At 38.0% G+C, this 20,035-nt stretch overlaps 1 protein-coding gene across 1 annotated transcript; it reads right to left on the bottom strand.

Annotated features, from left to right (window-relative positions):
* Positions 1–1,149: 1,149 nt before the first annotated feature.
* SPHK2 (sphingosine kinase 2) lies at positions 1,150–11,836 on the bottom strand. Its single transcript, XM_053451936.1, has 6 exons — positions 11,722–11,836; positions 6,256–7,059; positions 5,305–5,454; positions 5,112–5,206; positions 3,460–3,575; positions 1,150–3,072 (listed from the first exon to the last, which is right to left on the bottom strand). Exons 2-6 carry the CDS (start codon positions 6,668–6,670, stop codon positions 2,064–2,066), a joined length of 1,785 nt encoding a protein of 594 aa, XP_053307911.1. The 5' UTR covers positions 6,671–7,059; positions 11,722–11,836; the 3' UTR covers positions 1,150–2,063.
* Positions 11,837–20,035: the final 8,199 nt, after the last annotated feature.

Here is a 20,035-nt window from a genome sequence, read left to right as displayed (position 1 = left end):
GGAAAAGCTTAAGATAACTATAATTTGGAATGAGGTTTCTCTAGGTTGAGAAAATAATACGACAGATATTTCTAACTGGTATGTATGAATAAATATTTTTTCAGTGTTTTTTCCCCAGATTTTTACAAAGTACTATTTCTTAGTATATAGGTCATGAGAAAGTGTTTTTGTAATATGGACTACAACTAGATTTCAAACAAATAAAAACCCCCCAAAAAACCTGTATTTACTAAGGAAGTACAATATTAATGATCAAAGGGCATTGGTCTTCCTGGTAAACTAAATAAGCAGCTAACATTTATATTAATCATCTTTGCAGTTTGAGATCCAGGATAGCCAACAACATAACGAGCGCTTAGGCTATTCAGTAATTCACAGCTTTCCAATAATCAAACGAAAATGTGTGTATCTTGTTATTATATATATATATATTAAAACATTTTAATAAATTAACCTCACATACGATGATCTCTGGCTTTCTCCACTTTAAGTCAAACCTTTATTTAACATGAAAGCATTAAAAGCTGATCAAACGTCTCTCTCAGCATGCTGCCAACTCCCTGAACTAAATTTTCTGGGCTTAACAGATTTGATTTTAAAGACCAATAGATCATTTATACAATTATAAGCTTAGGACATGCATATCTTTTTCATGACCCATCAATGCTTGAGGAACGTGCACCTTCAGAGTTATAAACCATTTTAGAATTAGAAACCATTTTACTCAACTATAGCTCACGGTCTTTGTTTTTCAAACAATGTAATAATTCACAAGTAAAGTTACCCCAGGGAAAAGGTAATCAGTGGCAAAAAATGAAAAAGATTTCCTGCTCTGAACTCCTCTTCCTTTTCTCTGCTCTTAACAATCGCTGTGTAAAACAAATCAGCAGCCGCCAAAGATTTTAAACAACTTAATGCAGGGGAATACTCCGCAAAACCGGCTAACAAAAACATACACGCTTTGCTCCCAATGTTATACACATAATGTGGAGTACATCATGTAATTGGTAAACATCATTCCGTAGGTTTAGGTGCACTAAAATGTACAATCTCAGAAAGACCCACTTTGATAATTTGATGAGGAAATTAAAGTGCAATGAAAAGCGATGCGATATACAAATCTGAATATCAGTACATGAGAATTTTGCAGGCGGTCTAATTTTGTTTTATTTTTTAAGAATTCATTCTCTACCCAACAGATTACTCAAATATTAAAAACCAGAGGAAACACTAACCAAAATGGCCAACTATATGGAAACGAATGATACGATTCCTATACATCAAACTAATTTTTAGAAACTAAATAATTTACTAAACCCTGAGATTTCGAGCTACACATTCAATGCACAACATATTAAAATGTATATAATTTGGGAAAAATAGCCAAACCGTTCTCAAAAAAATTAATAAAAATTAATTCATAGTCTTACATTCTCTCTTTCAAATTATCTTGGTTTCACCAGGTAGAATTTAGTGGCTACGTTTTTCATCCCAGTTAATATTAAAACAATAGCTAGGCATCAAAGTTATAGTATTTATCAGTTTTTTTTTTTTGTTTGTTTTTAAACACAGCTATGCATGTACATTCTTTATGTAGACAGACAATTAAAATATTTACAAATAAAAGGCCCAAGCAGTTCCCTGTTAGGATTTAATAATGAAGATGTAGCTTAAAAACATGTCCAGAAGCATATTTGTTACAGTATGATGGACAACCAAGTATATCTAAGGAAAAGATGGTAGCCTCCAGCACACAGGCACATTTCCCTATATCCCTCAAAAGGTTTAACGTATGCATGTTTATTAAGCTATTGTTCACTAAATTAGTTAGGACTCTAAAGTAACCTGCACTTTTATTCATGTTACACATGTTCAAAAAGGAACACAGTAAGGCATTCTTTACAAGCCAACTAGCAAAAGTGTTAAGCACATGCTTAACAAAATGTTATTACTTTTTAACATACTTCCTCATCCAGTGTTGTACTATTTATTATGTAGTACAGGCATCAACAGCACCGAAGACAACTTGGTATTGCACAACAGAGCCTGGAAGAGCAAAATCTCTAGTATGAGGTCATGTGTACTTTACTAGACCCAGTAATAAGATTGCTTAGTCCGCTATGTATCTGAGCCTGAATAGGCCCGTATTCTACCCGTTCTCCATCAACAGTAATTATTCCCTTACGTGTAAGCGGTTCCAAACGGAAGGCTTGAACAGGGACATGTACAAGGTATGGACATTCCATCTCAATGTGGGTGCCTTTTTCCATTGCCAAGAAAAGGCGAACAAGGGCTGCCCGTGAAATTCCTGCTTTTACAAAGAAGAGGTGGATTAGCCCATCGTTAAAGCAAGAAAATGGTGCAGTAAATAAATCTGCCCCCAAATGACTCTCATACATTGCCAACACCAATACAAAGTCATCTTCAACTGTCACCCACGTCTTTGGTAGTGGTTGTCCTATGGGAGGCAAAAGGTCATCCTTGGGTCCATTTACTTGATAAAATGTCGTAGGTTCCGTTCCCCTGTGTTGTAAGCCTTCTTGGTGTAGTGGGTCCAATACAGAATCAAAGCTGAAGCTGGAGGAGTGCAAAGCTGTTGGGGAGCCTGGTGATGGCGAAGTCTCAAAACTTGGCAGCTCATTGGTATCCAGAGAAGCAGAGCTGCGCTTATACATAACATTGCGTTCTTCACAGAGTCCCATGTCTGAAATGGTACGGTGCAGCTGGGAACGCTGGAATGGAATAAGGCTCCCATTCGCAGCCAAAGTAATACTTCTGCAAATAGGACGGTGAGCATCTAGTACTGGCAAATAAGAAAGGCGGCCTTTATATGTGCGGAGTGAGGCCACCCTTACCATAGTTCCTACTGTAAAACGGGCAGAGCCCATATGGCGGTATTTTTCACTTTCTATGTCCACATCAGAAATAAAACCCCAAGCAACACTTAGAAAGGAGAATGAACGTAATCCAGAGCAAGTTGTTACAGACACCAGGTCCATAGGCAGTATTGTACCCCGGCAGAGCAGTAAAGTACAATTAAGCAGCAGCTCAGACCCCATTGCCTGTTCAAACCTAAGAGAAAGGACAACATGAAAAGTTATGACTAACCTATAAACATGCAAAATGAAAAAAAAAAATGATAAGTTGACAAGTGGTTAATCTTATTGTAAAGACTGGATGCAAGGAGTATATTTTATTTTTTTTATAAGTTATTTCATTTAATGTACATGCATCACTGGATCATAGTTTACCTACTTTCTTTATAAAGTGTTACATGCTGGTTTATTGCTCTTCAGAATGTTTCATATGCTTATACAATTTCTTTCAATTTCCTACAAACTTACACAAAGGAGCCTAGAAGACAGTGGTTAGTTCATCTGTTTTACACTGTACAATAGAAATTGTAATTCAGTGATCTATTTGCAAATATTTGAAAAATGCACTTAGACTTTTTCTTACCCTGCATTGAAATTGATGGCTCCAGCCAAGGCATTTCCGGAGCCACAGGGAAGAATTCCAACTGGCATTTTTATTGCATCCTCCCAATCATGGCGTTCCATCAAACCATTAATAACCTGATAAGAGGTTTATAATTAACTTAAGACGAAAACATATAAGTGCTATAACTGAATATGAGCTGGGGTAATCAACAAGAGCAGTTAGCAGTTCTGTAAACATGCAGTTCTTGTAACTACCATATTAAGAAAAGAGTTTTACTACTAAATAATTAATTCACATGTAAAAAAAAACTATGAAAAATGCATTTTTTTAAAGCTACGATAGTTCATTTGTTTTTTAGAGTTTATTCCTCAGTAATGAAGAACTATAGAAGAATTTGCTACCTAAACTTTACTGGCAGTTTCTAAATTGCTCAGTATAGAAGACGGTGTACAAAAGGTCTTGTTCTCCATGTAGTCATAGAAAAATGAATATTGTTTACATAGATAAGTATTTGTCAGCAAAGCTTGGACGTCTGATAGCTGAAGAGATCATATTTAACTGCTTTAAAACATATTAAGAGTTGGTGGATCAACCCATCAAATATCTGACACCTGCTAATATGCCCCTCACCGTCAAAACAATTTTAAAAAAATACACACGTTGAAATGTATATAAATACTAGTGATGCACCGAAATGAAAATTCTGGACCAAAACCGAAAATTCAGGATTCACTTGGCCGAAACCAAAAATGCCCCCCCGTAACACACCAAAACCGGACAAAAAAAAAAAATGCAATAACAATATTTATATATATATATAATCAACAGCAATCACAATCCTATCATGCCCAGGCATACCCAGTTTCCAGCATGTACTGGCTGACTTAGCATGATAGGAGTGTGATTGTGGTTAATCACATATACCGTATTTATTAATATTTTTTTTTTCTGTCCAATTTTGGTGTGTTACTTTTAATAAAAGTGTGGTTAACACACCAAAATTGGACAACAAAATCAATGTTATAAATATCACACTCCTATCATGCCCAGGCAGCCAGTACATGCTAGAACCTAGGCATGATAGGGGTGTGATTACAGGCTCCCTATGCCATGGCACCCCCCCACACACACACTTACACATCCATGCCAACACACACACACACACTCATTCACTCAGATACTCATTCATTCCCTTAATCACACATACTTGCTCATACACCCTCCCCCACCCCCTTAACTGAACCGCAGATCTCTCACTTGCAGACTTCTGCAGGGACCCCGCTGCTTCCCTCTGTACGAACAACTTCTCTTGCCCTGCCCCAAGCGAAGAAGGAACAGAGCAGAGCCATGTGACCTGCATTCACGTGACTCCGCTGGGTTCCTGCTTTCCTGTACAAGAGACGGTGCTCGAGCAACGCGCTGGTAAGCAGTCTGGCCCCTGCGGAAGACTATTTCCGGCCATTTTTTTTTATTTCGGCACTAACTGCTTTTTATTAAAACAATTAAGAAAATTAATCAAAAACACATTGAAGGTGCAGAATGCAGAGTGTCCGATTATTTCATATTATATGTTCATTAAAATCATATGTTGTTTGCTTGTATAACTGTCAACAACACATATGCAGTCCACAGTACTGACCTATATAGTGAGTAGGACACATGAAACATACCTCATAAAGAAGTCCATCCCCAGAGATGACAACTATACCATCCCACTCCTCCAGATTAATGCTCTGTACCAACTCTCGTGCATGATTTTGTCGCTCTAAAATTTAGAAAACAAAAAAGGCATGCTCGGTTTTCTCAACCTTTTTAATCATTCTTACAGACAGATTTATTGCCAAGATATTACATTTTGCACACCTGTTTGAATAAGATTATAACTGATATCTGCTTCTGTGATCATAGGCAGGATATGCGAGTGGCACTGTTGGAAAGCATTGCCTCGTCCACCACATGGATTCAGCAGCAACATTAATCGTCGTGGCCTAGGCAGTATTTCAGGAACCAATTCTGTGCCAGAGAAGTTTAATAAAAACAAAAAAGCGTTAAAAACGTATACATAGCTAAGCATTCATTGAGTATGTTAATTTATATAAATTGCAATCCTAAATTGCAAATTTAAACAGATTGTTTTAAAAATATATACATTATATATTATTTACAATGGTGAGAAAAAGTAAGTGAAGCCTTTGGAATTATAATTTGGATTATATGATCTTCATCTAAAATACAATAATGAACAAAAATAATCTGTTTTAATCAATAACTCACAAAGTTATTTTATTGTTCCTGTCAATATTGAATACATCATTCCAACATTAACAGTGTCAGTTGAAAAAAAGCATGCAAACCCTTAGGCCAGCCACTTTAACAAAACCTGATTGGAGTCAGCAAACCTGGAGTCCAATCAATGAAACAGAATTGGAGAGGTGTTTTAGAAAAATTAAAAAAATAAAGCCACTTAAACATTTTGAGTTTGCTATTCTCAAGATGCATCTGCTGAGGTAAACCATGCCTCACGTAAAAAGAAATCTCAGAAGACCTACAATCAAGAATTGCCGATTTGCATAAAGCTGGAAAGGGTTACACAGTAATCTCAAAGACTTTACCTATATTAATCAGTTCATGGTTATAAATGGAGACAATTTAGTACTCTGGCTACTCTCCCTAGAAATGGGTGACCAGCCACGACGACTACAAAGGCACAAAGTATCCGAAGCCTGGATGCGGACACACTGTATAATATATCTATCTATATCTATCTCATGTAGATAACCCTAGTTTAGGCAAAAAAATTATTTGTTCCCTCACCTGTTTCACCACTAATGGGAATGCCTTGGATAAGGCATTTGATTGCAGTTGCCCACTTCTCTGCAGTAGCTTGATTTTTATTATATTCTGTTGATTCATCAACCCTGAATGTGCGAACAGACCTCTGGCGTGTTCGGCTGGAGCCCATAGTCACTTTCTTTTTTTTTAGCGGGTAGGAGTAGATGGAAAAATAAGCAAATGTGTCTGCAGACCCACGACTTCGTAAAGTATGACAACCAACCATATCAAGAATTGGCAGCACTGTTCGTTGGTCGTCGTCAGGCTTGGGAACCAGCCTCTGGATGTGGAGTCCTGTTTGAGTCAGACTTAGTGCATAGCGAATACCCTTGGATGGATAGACTCCAAATTCTCCATGGAGAAGAGTCTCAGCTGCTTGCCGATTTCCCAGAGACATTTTAGGCCAGTGATATTGCTTTTAAAAGGACAATCAATGAATTTTGAAAAAGTGCATAAATGTGCTATATGGAAAAATAAAAAATGGTCCAGACATTGTATGTAGACTGTTTAAGTATGAATACTCTGAACAACTTGTTGCAAACGGAAGGCACTGTTGAAGTAAAATGCAACTTAACTTGCATCGTTATTTTACTTTCAGCAGTCCGCTTTACATACAGTATCTTGAGATACCGCCTCCGAAAATTCTTCCAGGGTATAACGTCAGCTCAATTTTAACAAGAACATGAAATTATACAGGAAATATAACTTCAAAACCTTCAGCCTTCCAACTCTGTCTTGAAATGTTGATTCTATAACATGCGTAAGCATGCACTTCTCTATTGCGAGCTGAAAAAGAAGAAAAGAAATAGAAAATCATAAGTTAGATGATTTGTCACCCTACCTCAGTCAGGCACCATAAGCATTCAAACCCCTCATCTTTTACCTTGAACTTTAATCACCACCTCAGCCAAACTGATGTTCAAACCCAAAAAGTCAACAACGCTTCACAGACAAGTGAAAAGAAGATCAGAATAGTGTGGGAGATGCCCTGCTTGTCCACTCCTTTTTTTAACTTGTCACAGATTAATTAATTTTTCTACCCTTTTATTTCTTTTCTTCCCATTTTAAATAGTATGCATTGCCATTGGAGCTCTAGTATCATCTCTTCATGTACAGGGACACTTCTGGAAAATTTGACATCAAAGGGCTCCTTGTGCATCCAGCAGTCTGATACCACCATATGCAGCAAGGTTGTCACATGAGGGGGGGGGGGTGTAGTCTGTACAGCTCTACCGGCACCTTGCAGTTTTTTGTGGGGGGGGAGGCTTCTAATACGGGGCCTTGGTGGCTCGTTGTTTTACACATCGAGGCTCTGGAGCAAGCTGGTTGGGGTTTTGTATAAACAGAAAACAAGAAGTTTTTCTTGTAAGAATTTTGGAATTAACTTGATGGTCAGTAAGCAAGTAGGTTGATACTGGGCCCAGGCATTTCTGACGAACACCATACCCTCAATTGAAAGAAGAGTCTCCACGAGTTAAAGTAAGACAGCAGTTACCACCATCTGTTAGGAGATGTCAGTAGGCTTGAAGTAAATCAAGGTAGAACAGAGTGACCACTTATTTGATAAGTGATAGGCAGAACCTGATGATTAAGGCTAAAAAATCCCCACATGATTTCATTTTGATTATAAAAAATTGCAGAGGAACAGGGGTCAGAACTAATAGAAAATATGAGCCCTGCCTTGTAGCAAAGGTCACCACTAATTATAAAAGCAAGGCAGCCAAATGGTCAGAGTGTCTTAACATGATACAGGTGGAGTATCCCTGTTCCCCCACAGCACTTTCAGGGACCGCGGGGAGAAGCTGAACAATGGAGCGGAGAACCGAAAAGTAGGCGGGGAAAGAATCTGTTGACTACAGGAGAGGTCAGACACCTCCTTCCTGTCCCATTTCAACCGTGAATATCCCTTTTCTAAATTTCCTTTAACTGGAAAAAAATGTTTTGATTTCGGATTATTTCAGATGAGGAATACCCAACCTGTAGTGGCATTACATGAGTGCATTAAATTACATGGCCATGCAATCTTTGTCAATCCCCAAAGTAGTACATAAATCCCATCATGATTGTCAATATACTGGGTGGACTTGATGGGATTTGTAATAATAAAGTGCAGAAGGAGGTTTCTCTTTTTCTTGTTTTAGAAGTGTAAAGAAATTGAAGATTTCCATCTACCGTTAGGGGAAGCACCCATTCTGTGATCTACTCCGTTATCACTTTAGGGGGTATTACTCCATTTTGTAACTTGATGGGCAAAAATGATTTATTGTAAACATTACAAAAGTTCTCAAACATACGGTATGTCTTTTTGCAGACATGGTCGAAAGTATGGCAGCTGTAGTTTATTGTTTATAAACGTAAAGTAAAAATCTGAAGGCAAAATATAGCATAGAGGGTACTGTTCTCTCAGCAACCTTAGAAGACAGACTTAAGGAGTAATTGAGGACTTAAAAGGTTAACAAGTAATGAAATAAAAGCATTAAAGAAATCAAACAGGGTATTGGGTTGTTTAGACAGAGTCATTAGTAACACAAAGAGGAAGGTATTTAATCTTCCTCATCTCCTGAAGGATATTGATATTTTGGAGAGAATTAGGAGGAAGGAAAATACTAAGGGACCACGATATGTATAGCTTGGAGGAAAAGCGAGAGCGAGGCGGTAGAGCCGTACTCCTGTCCTTACCCATGGTGAAGGTCACTCATACAGTACAATAAAAGGTACCATCCAGTTCTAAACTTGCAAGTATTTAGCATCTACATTATCAGGACAAAAAACACATATGCAACCGCAGAAATGCGAAGAGGGATGTCACAACATCTGCAGCAAAACTCATTCTGAGAGATAAAAAAAAACAAAAACACTTTCCATAGGATCCTGGGGAAATCTGTTTTATAGCACAAGTTAAGTCCATGTGACGTTAGTATTATCAGTCATATTGAACACGTTATTTATAACTTTGAAACTAGAGAATTGGCAATTTAAAGTATTTATTAGCAAATGGTTCGAGGCGCCACGGTGTACAAAAGCAATATAAAATAACCTTCAGACTTTCTATTGAGCTTACTACAGGACAATCCGCACCTGGAGGCACAAACACACACAAAACACTATACATACAGCAAGCAATAATACATTGAAAAGGGACCAGTATGTGTTCGTAGCTCAATTTAGTGTACAACTACAAATGTTAATATAGTTTGTTCATATTTTTCCCAATGATTTTGGTCAGGTCATTTTGTGGGTTGTACTAATATATACCGGCAATCAGAGAACAAATAGAACCTAAGTTTTGTGCCTATTTTATTTGTCTGACTTTAGGTAATGGGACAAGCACCAAAACTGATCCCAATGAGAGATTATTAGGTCAAGAATGTAAAAATAAAGGTAACATAGCATCTACTACTTCACCGAACCATTGGCCGGCCATGTTAACCAAAAACAAGCACATGGATGCTCCTCAGTGGTTCTGGAACAACATTCTACGGACAGTTAAGTCAAAAATGTCACTTTTTGGTCAACATGGGCCATGGCAAAAAGCAAATACTGCATTCCACAATGAGAATCTCATACCAACAGCCAAAGCATGTTGGTACCAGTGTCATGGTTTGGGGATGCGTTGCTATCAGAGAATCCTACAGGACAAAGCCAGGCCATACATCTTCCAGCTGAAGCACAACTGGATTGTACAGCAAAAAAAGAATATCTACCTCTGCATGGTCGAAGAACAAAATAAAAATTATATTAATAGGATCACACACAAAAAAATATATTGTTTTGTTTCTAGAACAGTTCTAGTTTTTAGAAAATACAATATTTTCAGACAATTCCATATTTGTCATTTGTAACCATTCTAGGTCTGTCTTCTGTAATCTACTTGGACAAACGACCAGACGTGGTTTCAACTCTCGCTCATCCCACTAGCATGTTACTCCAGAGTGAAGGGCTGAGATGGCCCCGAATAATGCATAATTCATTAAGTGTGGATAATGAAGAAATCTCACTGATTAAAATATGTTTTATGCAGGGCCAACCAAGCCCTTCCTTGCAAATGAAGCTCATTGGGGTTGTCTCTTCATAATATATAGTGAAGCGAAGGACCTGAAATAACTCTCCTTTCGGTGAACAGACCCTCCTAATGTATTACTTCTTATGATTCTAAAATAATAGAATGGCTCTGTGTTATTAACCTATCTGGAAACCCTGGCTAATAAAAGGAATGAAACAACACATTAACATTGCCATAAAGAATCAGTTTCAGTGTGGCGAGCAGGGAAAGTCACTCAAAATATCACCTACAATGCCAGTTGTATATTGTATACATTAGGCTAAGACTCAAAGAAAAATTTTATCCTATGGCACTTCTTAGCAAAGTTTTCAAAAGGAACTAGCACTTTTTGCTTAAAAACCCCTATAAATGTCACAAAATAATGTTTTATAATTAAGGAATAAGTCAACAATTCCACTTAAGTACTGGGAAAGATAGCGTAACCAGGTTTTGGATCTAAGTTATTATGATTTTAAATAAATAACTGACTGATGTTGTTCATGAACTAATAACCTCCAGTTCCAAAAATATGAAACAATAAGGAAAATCAAACTGGGGGGCAAATAATGTTTTCACACAATGGCATATACCGGTACTTCCCAAATGCTTGATACATTGGTCACAGGCACATGACTCATAATGTAGAAATCTCTAGCGATACTGCTTGCCTCCGTCAGAAACAAAAGCAGAGATTTGAACCAAAAAAAAAAACAAGACTAATATGAATATATGATTTTAACTTCTGACAAAGGTTGAAAGGTCTCATATATATATATATATATATATATATATATATATATATATATATATACATACAGCTATTGCAATAAGTTCAGAGTACAGGTCAATAGTCCAGCAGTTACAACAGTATCGCACAATGTATCCTGTTTATCCCCAATATTTACCTAAATAATAATACAGATGACAGCATTAAATAACGCAAGGTGGAAGTTTTCCAGAATAGTGTGAAAATGTTACTTACTCTGGAACCTAGCCGAAAAAACTCCACCTCTACCTTATGACATAGATACCTTAGATAACATTGCAATATGTGAACAGATTAATGTGTCGCAGTAATAAGAGATTTATACGGGTCGGTCGGTCGGTCCGCCCGCCTTGTGACAGCTACGGTTTTAAAATAACGACATTAAGTGCAAATATTCTTTACATCTTAAGTCGCAGCCGGATGATGACAACGTGGAGGCAGGATCATCACAATGTCTTACAAACACACAAGGTGCTGTTTACAGTTTTACACAGAATGATAAACATCAAAGCTTTGGTTTAAAAACAACTCATTCATACCCCAACACCTATATTGCTACATTATGGCAAACTCTTAATGGAAACATCCATGCATTACAACAGTGTGGATGGGTATTGTGTGTTGTGTGTTGTGTACTTACCTTGTATGTCAAATTAACAACCCACAGGAGGAGAGTTTTACATGAAGCCCATGAAGTACTCAACATAACAGAGAAGTGGTCGCAACATCATTATTCCTTTAATGGGACTGTAAGGGTTATTACCCTTTTAAACCTACTAAGTCAGCACTGGGGAAAAAGAAACTATCTGGACACGGAATATGCTGCATATTCGGGTGTGTTACGAAATAAATAAAACGACATGGTTCTTATAGGGTGTAGCAGCGACTGCTTTTCTGCCTGCTCGTTGCTCCCGAGGTTTTGACTCAGCTCTGTCTAACAGGAAGTGGTAACAGTTTACAACTCTTTGTAAAGCGCACGGAACGTTCACAACGAACCATGAATTCTAGATTGGCAGGCGTGACAGCCAGTTATTTCTTCGCGGAATTAGTCCTTAAGCCAATCCGGAAGGACTGTTAGGCGTTTGTTTTCGGCGGTTGCCTGGTGCCCTTGCTTTTGTCCCACTGAGTTCGAAACACCAGAGGCGTCGACCCGTTTAGCTAACTGTCTCCTTTTAAGAGGGGTTTTGGGGAAGAACGCTTAGCCCTCTGAGATTTTTGGTTGCAGGGATTGTTTAGAATGTATACTAAGCTGCTCCGTATTGGCAACGTTGATGAAAACTGGGGTCAGCCTACTATTCATCTCTAGGATTTAGAACTCGAAACGTTGGTGTGCAAAAATCTCGACTTAACCCCTTCAGAGCCAGGACATTTTTTACCATGTTTGTACTAAAAGTAGTTATTTTTGTGTTTTTTTTTTCTTTCTATGTCTTTATTCCACTCCCCACTAACTCATTTAGTGGACTCTCACTAATCATATAATGCTTTTCAGAACAAGTAGGGCTTTCTTTTAGTTTTAAAAATATCTAAAAATTAGGGGAACATCATGAAAAATAGTATTTTTTTCCTAGTTTCCCTTTTTAAAAACTACACATTACCACTTCAAATGAAAAAAAATCCACTTCCTTGCACTTTTGGTGGCAAGAAACATCAATCATGGAACAGGTTTGTGAGGTTGTTGAGATTTCTTCAAACTCTCCTTAAACATTGAACTGGGCATTTATACACATCCAGCTCAGACCATCTTGTTGGAGAAGTCTGCCAGCATCGGCCCTTCATAATAAATAGTAGAGCGGGAACTTATCAGCTCCGGCTACCCTTGTGGGATGGGGCCAGCACCGCACGCTGACAGCAGCGAGAAACACCCCCATTTACAGGAAAAAATGGGCGGGGTGTGTCAAGACCCCGCGACCTGAAGGATTCGGGTCTTGACCCGGAGAACCGGAGGAGCAGCGCTCACCTGGCAATCTCCGGGTCAAACCCGGAGACTTCCCAGGTATGCAACTCTCCCTTTGATGAAAAAACCTTAATGACTTGCATTTGACCATTTTAGTGCTGGGGAGGTCAGAATGAAGGAACACTTTTTGTGCTTTTGCAATTGTCTTATTTAGGCGAAGGGGTGTAATTAGAAACCACAGGCCCCTGGTGCCAAATAGTTTGTGAGTGCCATCTTTGCCCCAAGCAGCTTATCAATGCCATCCTAACCATAATATACTCTGCCTGTGCTATCTTTGTCCCCTAACAGCTGGTCTGCACCATCATTGCCCTCAAACAGCTTGTCTGTGCCTTCTTTGCCCCTTGCAACATATACTTTGGCACACATACTTACTCATATTCACTAACACACATGTACACACTCATTCTAACACACACACACCCTCTCACACCACTTATATATACACATTCATGCTCACACTCAAACACATACACATCCATTAATTTGCTATCACAAACACTTGTACACACGCTAACACACACTCCATCTCACACCACTAACACATTCATTCTTACACAGACTTACACATATACATCTATGCTAACACATACACTTACACATTTATGCTCCTGCATACAATGTTTTCACATACAGAGTTATGTTAACGCGCACTTATACATACACAATCATGCTTACGTACACTTAAGACATTCATGCTCCATAGACATTCATGCTCACGTTTACATATACATAGACATTCATGCTTACATACACTTATACATAGACATCCATGCTAACATACACGTATTCAGATACATTCATGCTTGCATACACTTGTACAGACATTCATGCTCGCATACACTGATACATAGACATTCATGCTCACATACACCTTTACATAGAAATCCAGGCCCACATACACATTCAGAGACATTCATGCATACATACACTCATATATAGACATTCATGCTCACATACACTCATACATAGACATTCATGCTCACATACACTTATACATAAAAATCTGTGCTCGCATACATAAAAACATACATACCCCCGTCCTTCCATCAGTAAGTAAGGAGGTACTCCTGCAGCTTTGACACATGGTGTGCGAGCAGCAGAGGTTTCACTGCAGGGCCACGTAACGTTAGGCAACCCCATTGCGTTCCTGTCTTCCCATGCCAGTTCAAAATTGTTTAGAGAGGCTCAGTCCAGGTTGACTGGCCCTTTCTGAACTATATTGAACCAGCAGGAGGAGACGAGAATCAGGGGGCACCACAGTTTACCTGACAACTTTATAAACAGCTTACACTTTACCTAGGGGTTCCTAGGTATTTTTAAAGCATTCATAGTTTAACCCCTTGATGACAATTGCCGGTCTGGGCACGTCACGGAAAATCAAGTCGTTAACGACAAATGACGTTCACACACATGACCGGCACGTCTTTAAACGGGTCCAGAAAGCGATCTACTTTCGCTTTCTGCACCCAAACGGCGTTGCTGTAATGCCTCGACCTCGAGGCATTCCGCAACGCCACGATCGGCACTAGGGACCATCTCTGGCCCCTCCCCGGGGCGTCAACATCCGCCATACATTGTATGGCGGCGGACGCCCGTTTTAAAAGCGTTTAGGAGGCAATCAACGATCACCTCCTAAACTTAAATGGTGTCACTGGAATGCCTCGATCAGGAGGCATCCAGCGACACCAAACACTTACCTCTGGATGGACTGTGACCGCTCTGGGAAAAAAAACAATAAAGACGAAAAAGTTCGCTAGACGGTCTCCAGACCCTCTAGAGAACTCTGGCTCCACTTGCAGGTTGAATACAGGTACTGCATTCAACCATGCAAGTCAATGGAGCCCAGCTTTCTAATCACAGTGTGATTAGTAAAAATAAATTAAAAAATAAAATTAATAATAATTAGAAAAAATAGTAAAAAAAAACCAGTAAAATGTAAAAATAATTTCCCACTGATGTCACTATCAGGGGAACCTTCAAGTTGAAAAAAAATGTAATTTTTTTTTAAAAAAGGCAAAAAAAATAAAATATATATGAGCAAGTCCTAAAATTAGCATATTAGCTTAAAACAATTCTCGCATGGAAAGAGTTAAAATACTGGCATATTAAATGCCCATGGGGTGTCTACTTTTAAAAAATGTATGATTTGATGGGGTAAAATGAATTGGCCGGGTTCAACAATGTCCAAAATAACACGGGGGGAAGGATGGCCACACATCTAATTTCCAATTAGAAAAATGCACACGTACCAAATGTGGCCTTTTAGTTCCCCCAAAAAATGACAAACCCATGCAAACCCAATATGTGTTCAGCAACATCTCCTGAGTACAGTGATAACTGTACTCAGGAGATGTTGCTGAACACATATTGGGGTGTTGTGTGACAGCGGCATAAACCAGGAGCTGTAAATTCATACATAAGTAGGTGTGTGGGGGGAAAATACACACAAAAAATACTACTGCAAAGAGTTAAAATACCAGCATTTAAAATACCCTGGGGTGTCTAGTTTTTAAAAATATATGGTTTTGTTGGGCACACTGAAATGGCCCGGCTCAAAGATGTACCAAATAGGACATGGACAGTTGATCGTCAAACGCCAAAGTTCAACATTGAAAATGCGCATGCCCCAAATGTGGCCCTTTTGCCCTCAAACAGCCAGGCAAAATCATTCATGTGAGGTATCGCTGTACTCAGGAGATGTTGCTAAACACATATTGAGGTGTTTTATGATTGTGACATATACCAGAACCTGTTTATTCATACCTGAAGTAAAATGTGTGTGAAAAAACAAATGCAAAAATAATTACTACCATAAAGTTTGACAAATGCTGATGGTAGAATTAGTGCTTGGAAAGGGTTAAAATACTAGCATTTGGATTACCCTGGGCTGTCTAGTTTTCAAAAATATATGATTTGATGGGGTAAATTGCGTGGGCCGGCTTCAAAGATACCCGAAATGGCACATGGGGGGAAGAATTACCAGATTTGGAAAAAATGGCTTTGAAATAGCAAAACGCTACCTGTACTTATTGCCCCATAATGTGTAGAAAAAAGCAAAAAAAACATAAAAACATTGGGTATTTCTAAACTCAGGACAAATAGTAGAATCTATTTAGCAGGTTTTTTCATTACCTTTTATAGATGAGTAAAAGATTTTTCAACTAAAAGTTAGAAACAGTCATTTTTTTCTTAATTTTTTACCATATTTTATACTTTAATAGTAAATAATATGATACAATCAAAACAATGTCATCTAAAGAAAGCCCTTCTTGTCCTGAAAAAAACAATATCTAATGTGTGTGGGTTCAGTAAACGGGAAAGAAGAAAATTACAGCTAAACACCAGCAGCGCAGAAATGTTAAAACGGCCATTGTCACGAAGGGTACAAAAAGTAAAATCAGCCTTTGTCACGAAGGGGTTAAAGAAGTGAAGATGGTGGTTTAAAAAAGGAAATCTACTATACACACGTCTCTTGCAAAGCAGTTTAAATGTGCTTTTAAATCGTTGGAACTTAACGTAGATCATTTTATATTCTTAAATCATTCCATTTCTTTTTTTGTAAGTTTATTATAATTCACAGAGATTAAAAAAAAAAAAAAATCGTATTTTTGAACAGTAGTGCTAGACTTGACAGAATGGATCCACGTTCCAGAACTGTAATGTTTTGTATTCTTTATTTTCTCATAATTATGTATAGTCTTATTTCGTAGGTTCGTTTCCCAACGTGAAAGCTAATATTTGGTACTTGATACAAATTACAAATTTGAGCGTGTTACTTCAATACCTGTAATGTTTTTTTTGGGTTTATTCACTAAAGGGAAAGATGCAGTCAGTTTCAACTCTGTCATGTCACCAGATTTTTAACTATGCATTATACAGGGTTAGCCAAGCTCTTCTACAGCAGAAGCTCATTAGAGTTGAATATTTGTAATGCAAGATCAAGTAAAGGAATTGAACCATTACCCTCCTGCTAACTCTCCATTTAGTGGAAAAAAAAACTAAAAGCGTCCGTACCTTATTTAAGTAACTCTTGTGCTTCCCTTTGGTTATGCCAAAGCAGCAGGATACTTGATCTAAATATTGCAAAGGTAGTGTTTTTATATGCAATATATTAATATCAAGCCAATGCTTTGCCAGAAGAGGGCAGTTCAAAAATGACTTACAACTTGTGCTAGGAAAATCGAAAGTGTTTTTCAGTTATAGGCATTACTTGGTTATATCAACTTTTATATGCAAGTTCATTTGGATAAAGGTGAAAAATTCCTAAAAGCCGTTACATAATACTACAAGCGCCTAGATCCGCCATGGGCTATTTACCATTCCTTAGTCTTAGAGGGCAAATATTCTTCAGAAGAGAAGTAAACTATAAAACACAAAGCAAATTTGCATATATTCAGTTTTGTTATTTAACTTTTTCTCACAGGCGCAACACTTCAGGCTGGTTCAGGGGAGATAAAGCTCTCGGAAGTGTCTACAGCATACCTTTGTTTCCAAATCATATTGATTATAAAGACAAGTGCTGAGGCCAAGGCATGTTCAGCATGTGTGCATAACTTTTAAAGGTTTTTTGGTTTTTTTTATAACTTGCCTCCTTGTAACGCCATTGAGTCAAGACGTTACCGCTATGTGCCCTTCAATATTGTAATAAATACACGTAACCCATAGAACAGAACCATAGGTTTTTGAAAAGTCAATGATGTCCCCTTGGTGATGATGAACAGCTGACTCTTGCCTTCCTGTTATCTGTAATCACTTAAAAGGAAGAAAAACATTCCTGCAGCTTTCTCATAACATTTAAGTGCAATTCTTTTGGTTGTCCTATATTGTAATGCATTAATTTCTTATAAGATGTGTTCCTTCACCCATTGTGTCCTTTAACCATAATGTTTGTGTGCCCTATATTAAATGTTTTTAAAGCTGTTAATTTTTAATTCATGATTTCATTGCCACATGCCTATTTATGAATTATGCTATCACACTCTTAATATAACTAAATCCTGGTGGTTTAATAATACCCTTGTAAGTCTCAGGAGTGTATAAAAGAGTTGAATCATTTTTATTTTGCACACTTGATGACCACTGAGACCATATGCTTCGAATTACATCAGGGTGCAGTTCTGTTCTGTTATTCTCATTCAAATATAATGCTTAATGAAGAAAAAAGGCATACCGGTAATTACAGAATTGTTGAGGGGGAGCCCCCTCAGATTTTTAACATTTAAGTCTTGTATGTGAAATGTAGATATATTTCTACTAGATTGTGCCGATTATTTAATTAGAGCTATGCAATAAATATTGAATGCCATGCTTTTTAAGTGTTTGGATTTTTTCCAAGGAGAGGGGGATTGCTGGATGCCGAGTTTTTCTGCAGTCAATGTAACTCTTCTTCCATGAACCTTATTTCAGAACAATATAAAGTTTCTTTAAAAAAGGGTTCTATAAAGCAGAGGCGTATCTAGGGTATGGCACCTATGCCTCGTGCCATAGGCGCCATTTGAAAGGGGGGCGCAAGCGAGCGGCTTTTAAACGCCGTTTTTATTTATTTATTTTGATGCGGAGGAGAGAGGCCTCCATGAGGCCTCTACATCCCTCCCGGTGCCGGCATTTCATGCTGAGCGCCGTAATATGACGTCATATTTCGGTGCTCAGCAGTGAAGCAGCGGGCACCAGCGAGCGGCTTTTAAACGCTGTCTTTTTATTTTTTGATGCATCGTTTACAGCGTTTAAAAGCCGCTCGCTGGTGCCCGCTGCTTCACTGCTGAGTTTTTCCCACGCACATTTTACTTCAGGTATGAATTAACAGGTCCTGGTATACGTCACCCTAATATGTGTTCAGGAACATCTCCCGGGTACAGTGATACCCGCATGGCTGTTTGGGGGCAAAAGGGCCACATTTGGGGCATGTGCATTTTTCAATGTTGAACCTTGACATTTGGTGATCCACTGCCCCTCCCCTATTTGGTACATCTTTGAGCCGGGTCATTTCAGTGTGCCCAATAAAACCATATATATTTGAAAACTAGACAACCCAGGATATTTCAAATGCTGGTATTTTAACACTTTGCATGCACACATTTTACCACCAGCAGTTTTCAAAGTTAGTAGTACTAGTATTGTTTTGTGTGTATTTTTCCCCACACACATACTTTAGGTATGAATTTACAGCTCCTGGTATATGCCGCTATCATACAACACCCAATATGTGTTCAACATCTCCTGAGTACAGTGATACCCCAATGCATAGGTTTGTCGGGTTTTTGGGGGCTAAAAGGCCACATTTGGAATGTGAGCATTTTTCAAATTGGAATTAGACATGTGGTCATCCTTTTCCGTGTGTTAATTGGGACATAGTTGAACTCGGCCAATGCAATTTACCCCGTCAAATCATACATTTTTTAAAAGTAGACACCCCATGGACATTTAACATGCCAGTATTTTAACTCTTTCCATCCGAGAATTGTTTTAAGATAAAGTGCAATGGTGGGAATTCCTTTAGCAGTTATTTTATCAACATACCATTTTGACTTCTTGGAGCCAATGTTATAATACCAAATAATTAGACTTGGTTTCATTTTATATTTTATTATATTTCTTTTTTCTTTACAATTGTAAACAGCTTTTAAAAATCTCCATTAAAACAGATTCTGACCAAGAAAAAGAAAATTAAAAAGGTAATGGAAAACAAAATACATACATACCAAGTTGTATTTATTTTCATAATCTCAAGCATATCTGGAATATTGAGTTAAATTCAAAAATACATTTTTAGAACACTATCAAGTTCCGGGGTCTGTGCTCAAAGAACTACAACAGCCAAGCAACGGTGTTTGACACAAAGGAAAAAAGTCTTAGAATACAAAAAGTAGGAAGAAATATAAAGTTACAAAATAAATCAACCATCCACCTATATTATACACCAATATTGTGCAAAACCCGTTTAGTCATATCAGTGGATGAACTTTGACGGAGCCTGCCATACACAACAATGTACCAAAAATAT

The sequence above is a fragment of the Spea bombifrons genome, chromosome 12 (genome assembly GCF_027358695.1).
Source record: "Spea bombifrons isolate aSpeBom1 chromosome 12, aSpeBom1.2.pri, whole genome shotgun sequence".
NCBI lineage: Eukaryota > Metazoa > Chordata > Amphibia > Anura > Pelobatidae > Spea > Spea bombifrons.
Note: the sequence above shows the minus strand (reverse complement) of the source record. Positions and strands in the feature narration are given on the sequence as shown.

Excerpts from the sequence above, each read along its gene's own strand:
- SPHK2 (XM_053451936.1), bottom strand. The coding sequence starts at position 6,670 with ATGTCTCTGGGAAATCGGCAAGCAGCTGAGACTCTTCTCCATGGAGAA. Across the intron at positions 5,207-5,304 it reads TTATAATCTTATTCAAACAG|AGCGACAAAATCATGCACGA; the intron begins GTGTGCAAAATG and ends TCTAAATTTTAG. Across the intron at positions 3,576-5,111 it reads GGGATGGACTTCTTTATGAG|GTTATTAATGGTTTGATGGA; the intron begins GTATGTTTCATG and ends ACCTCTTATCAG.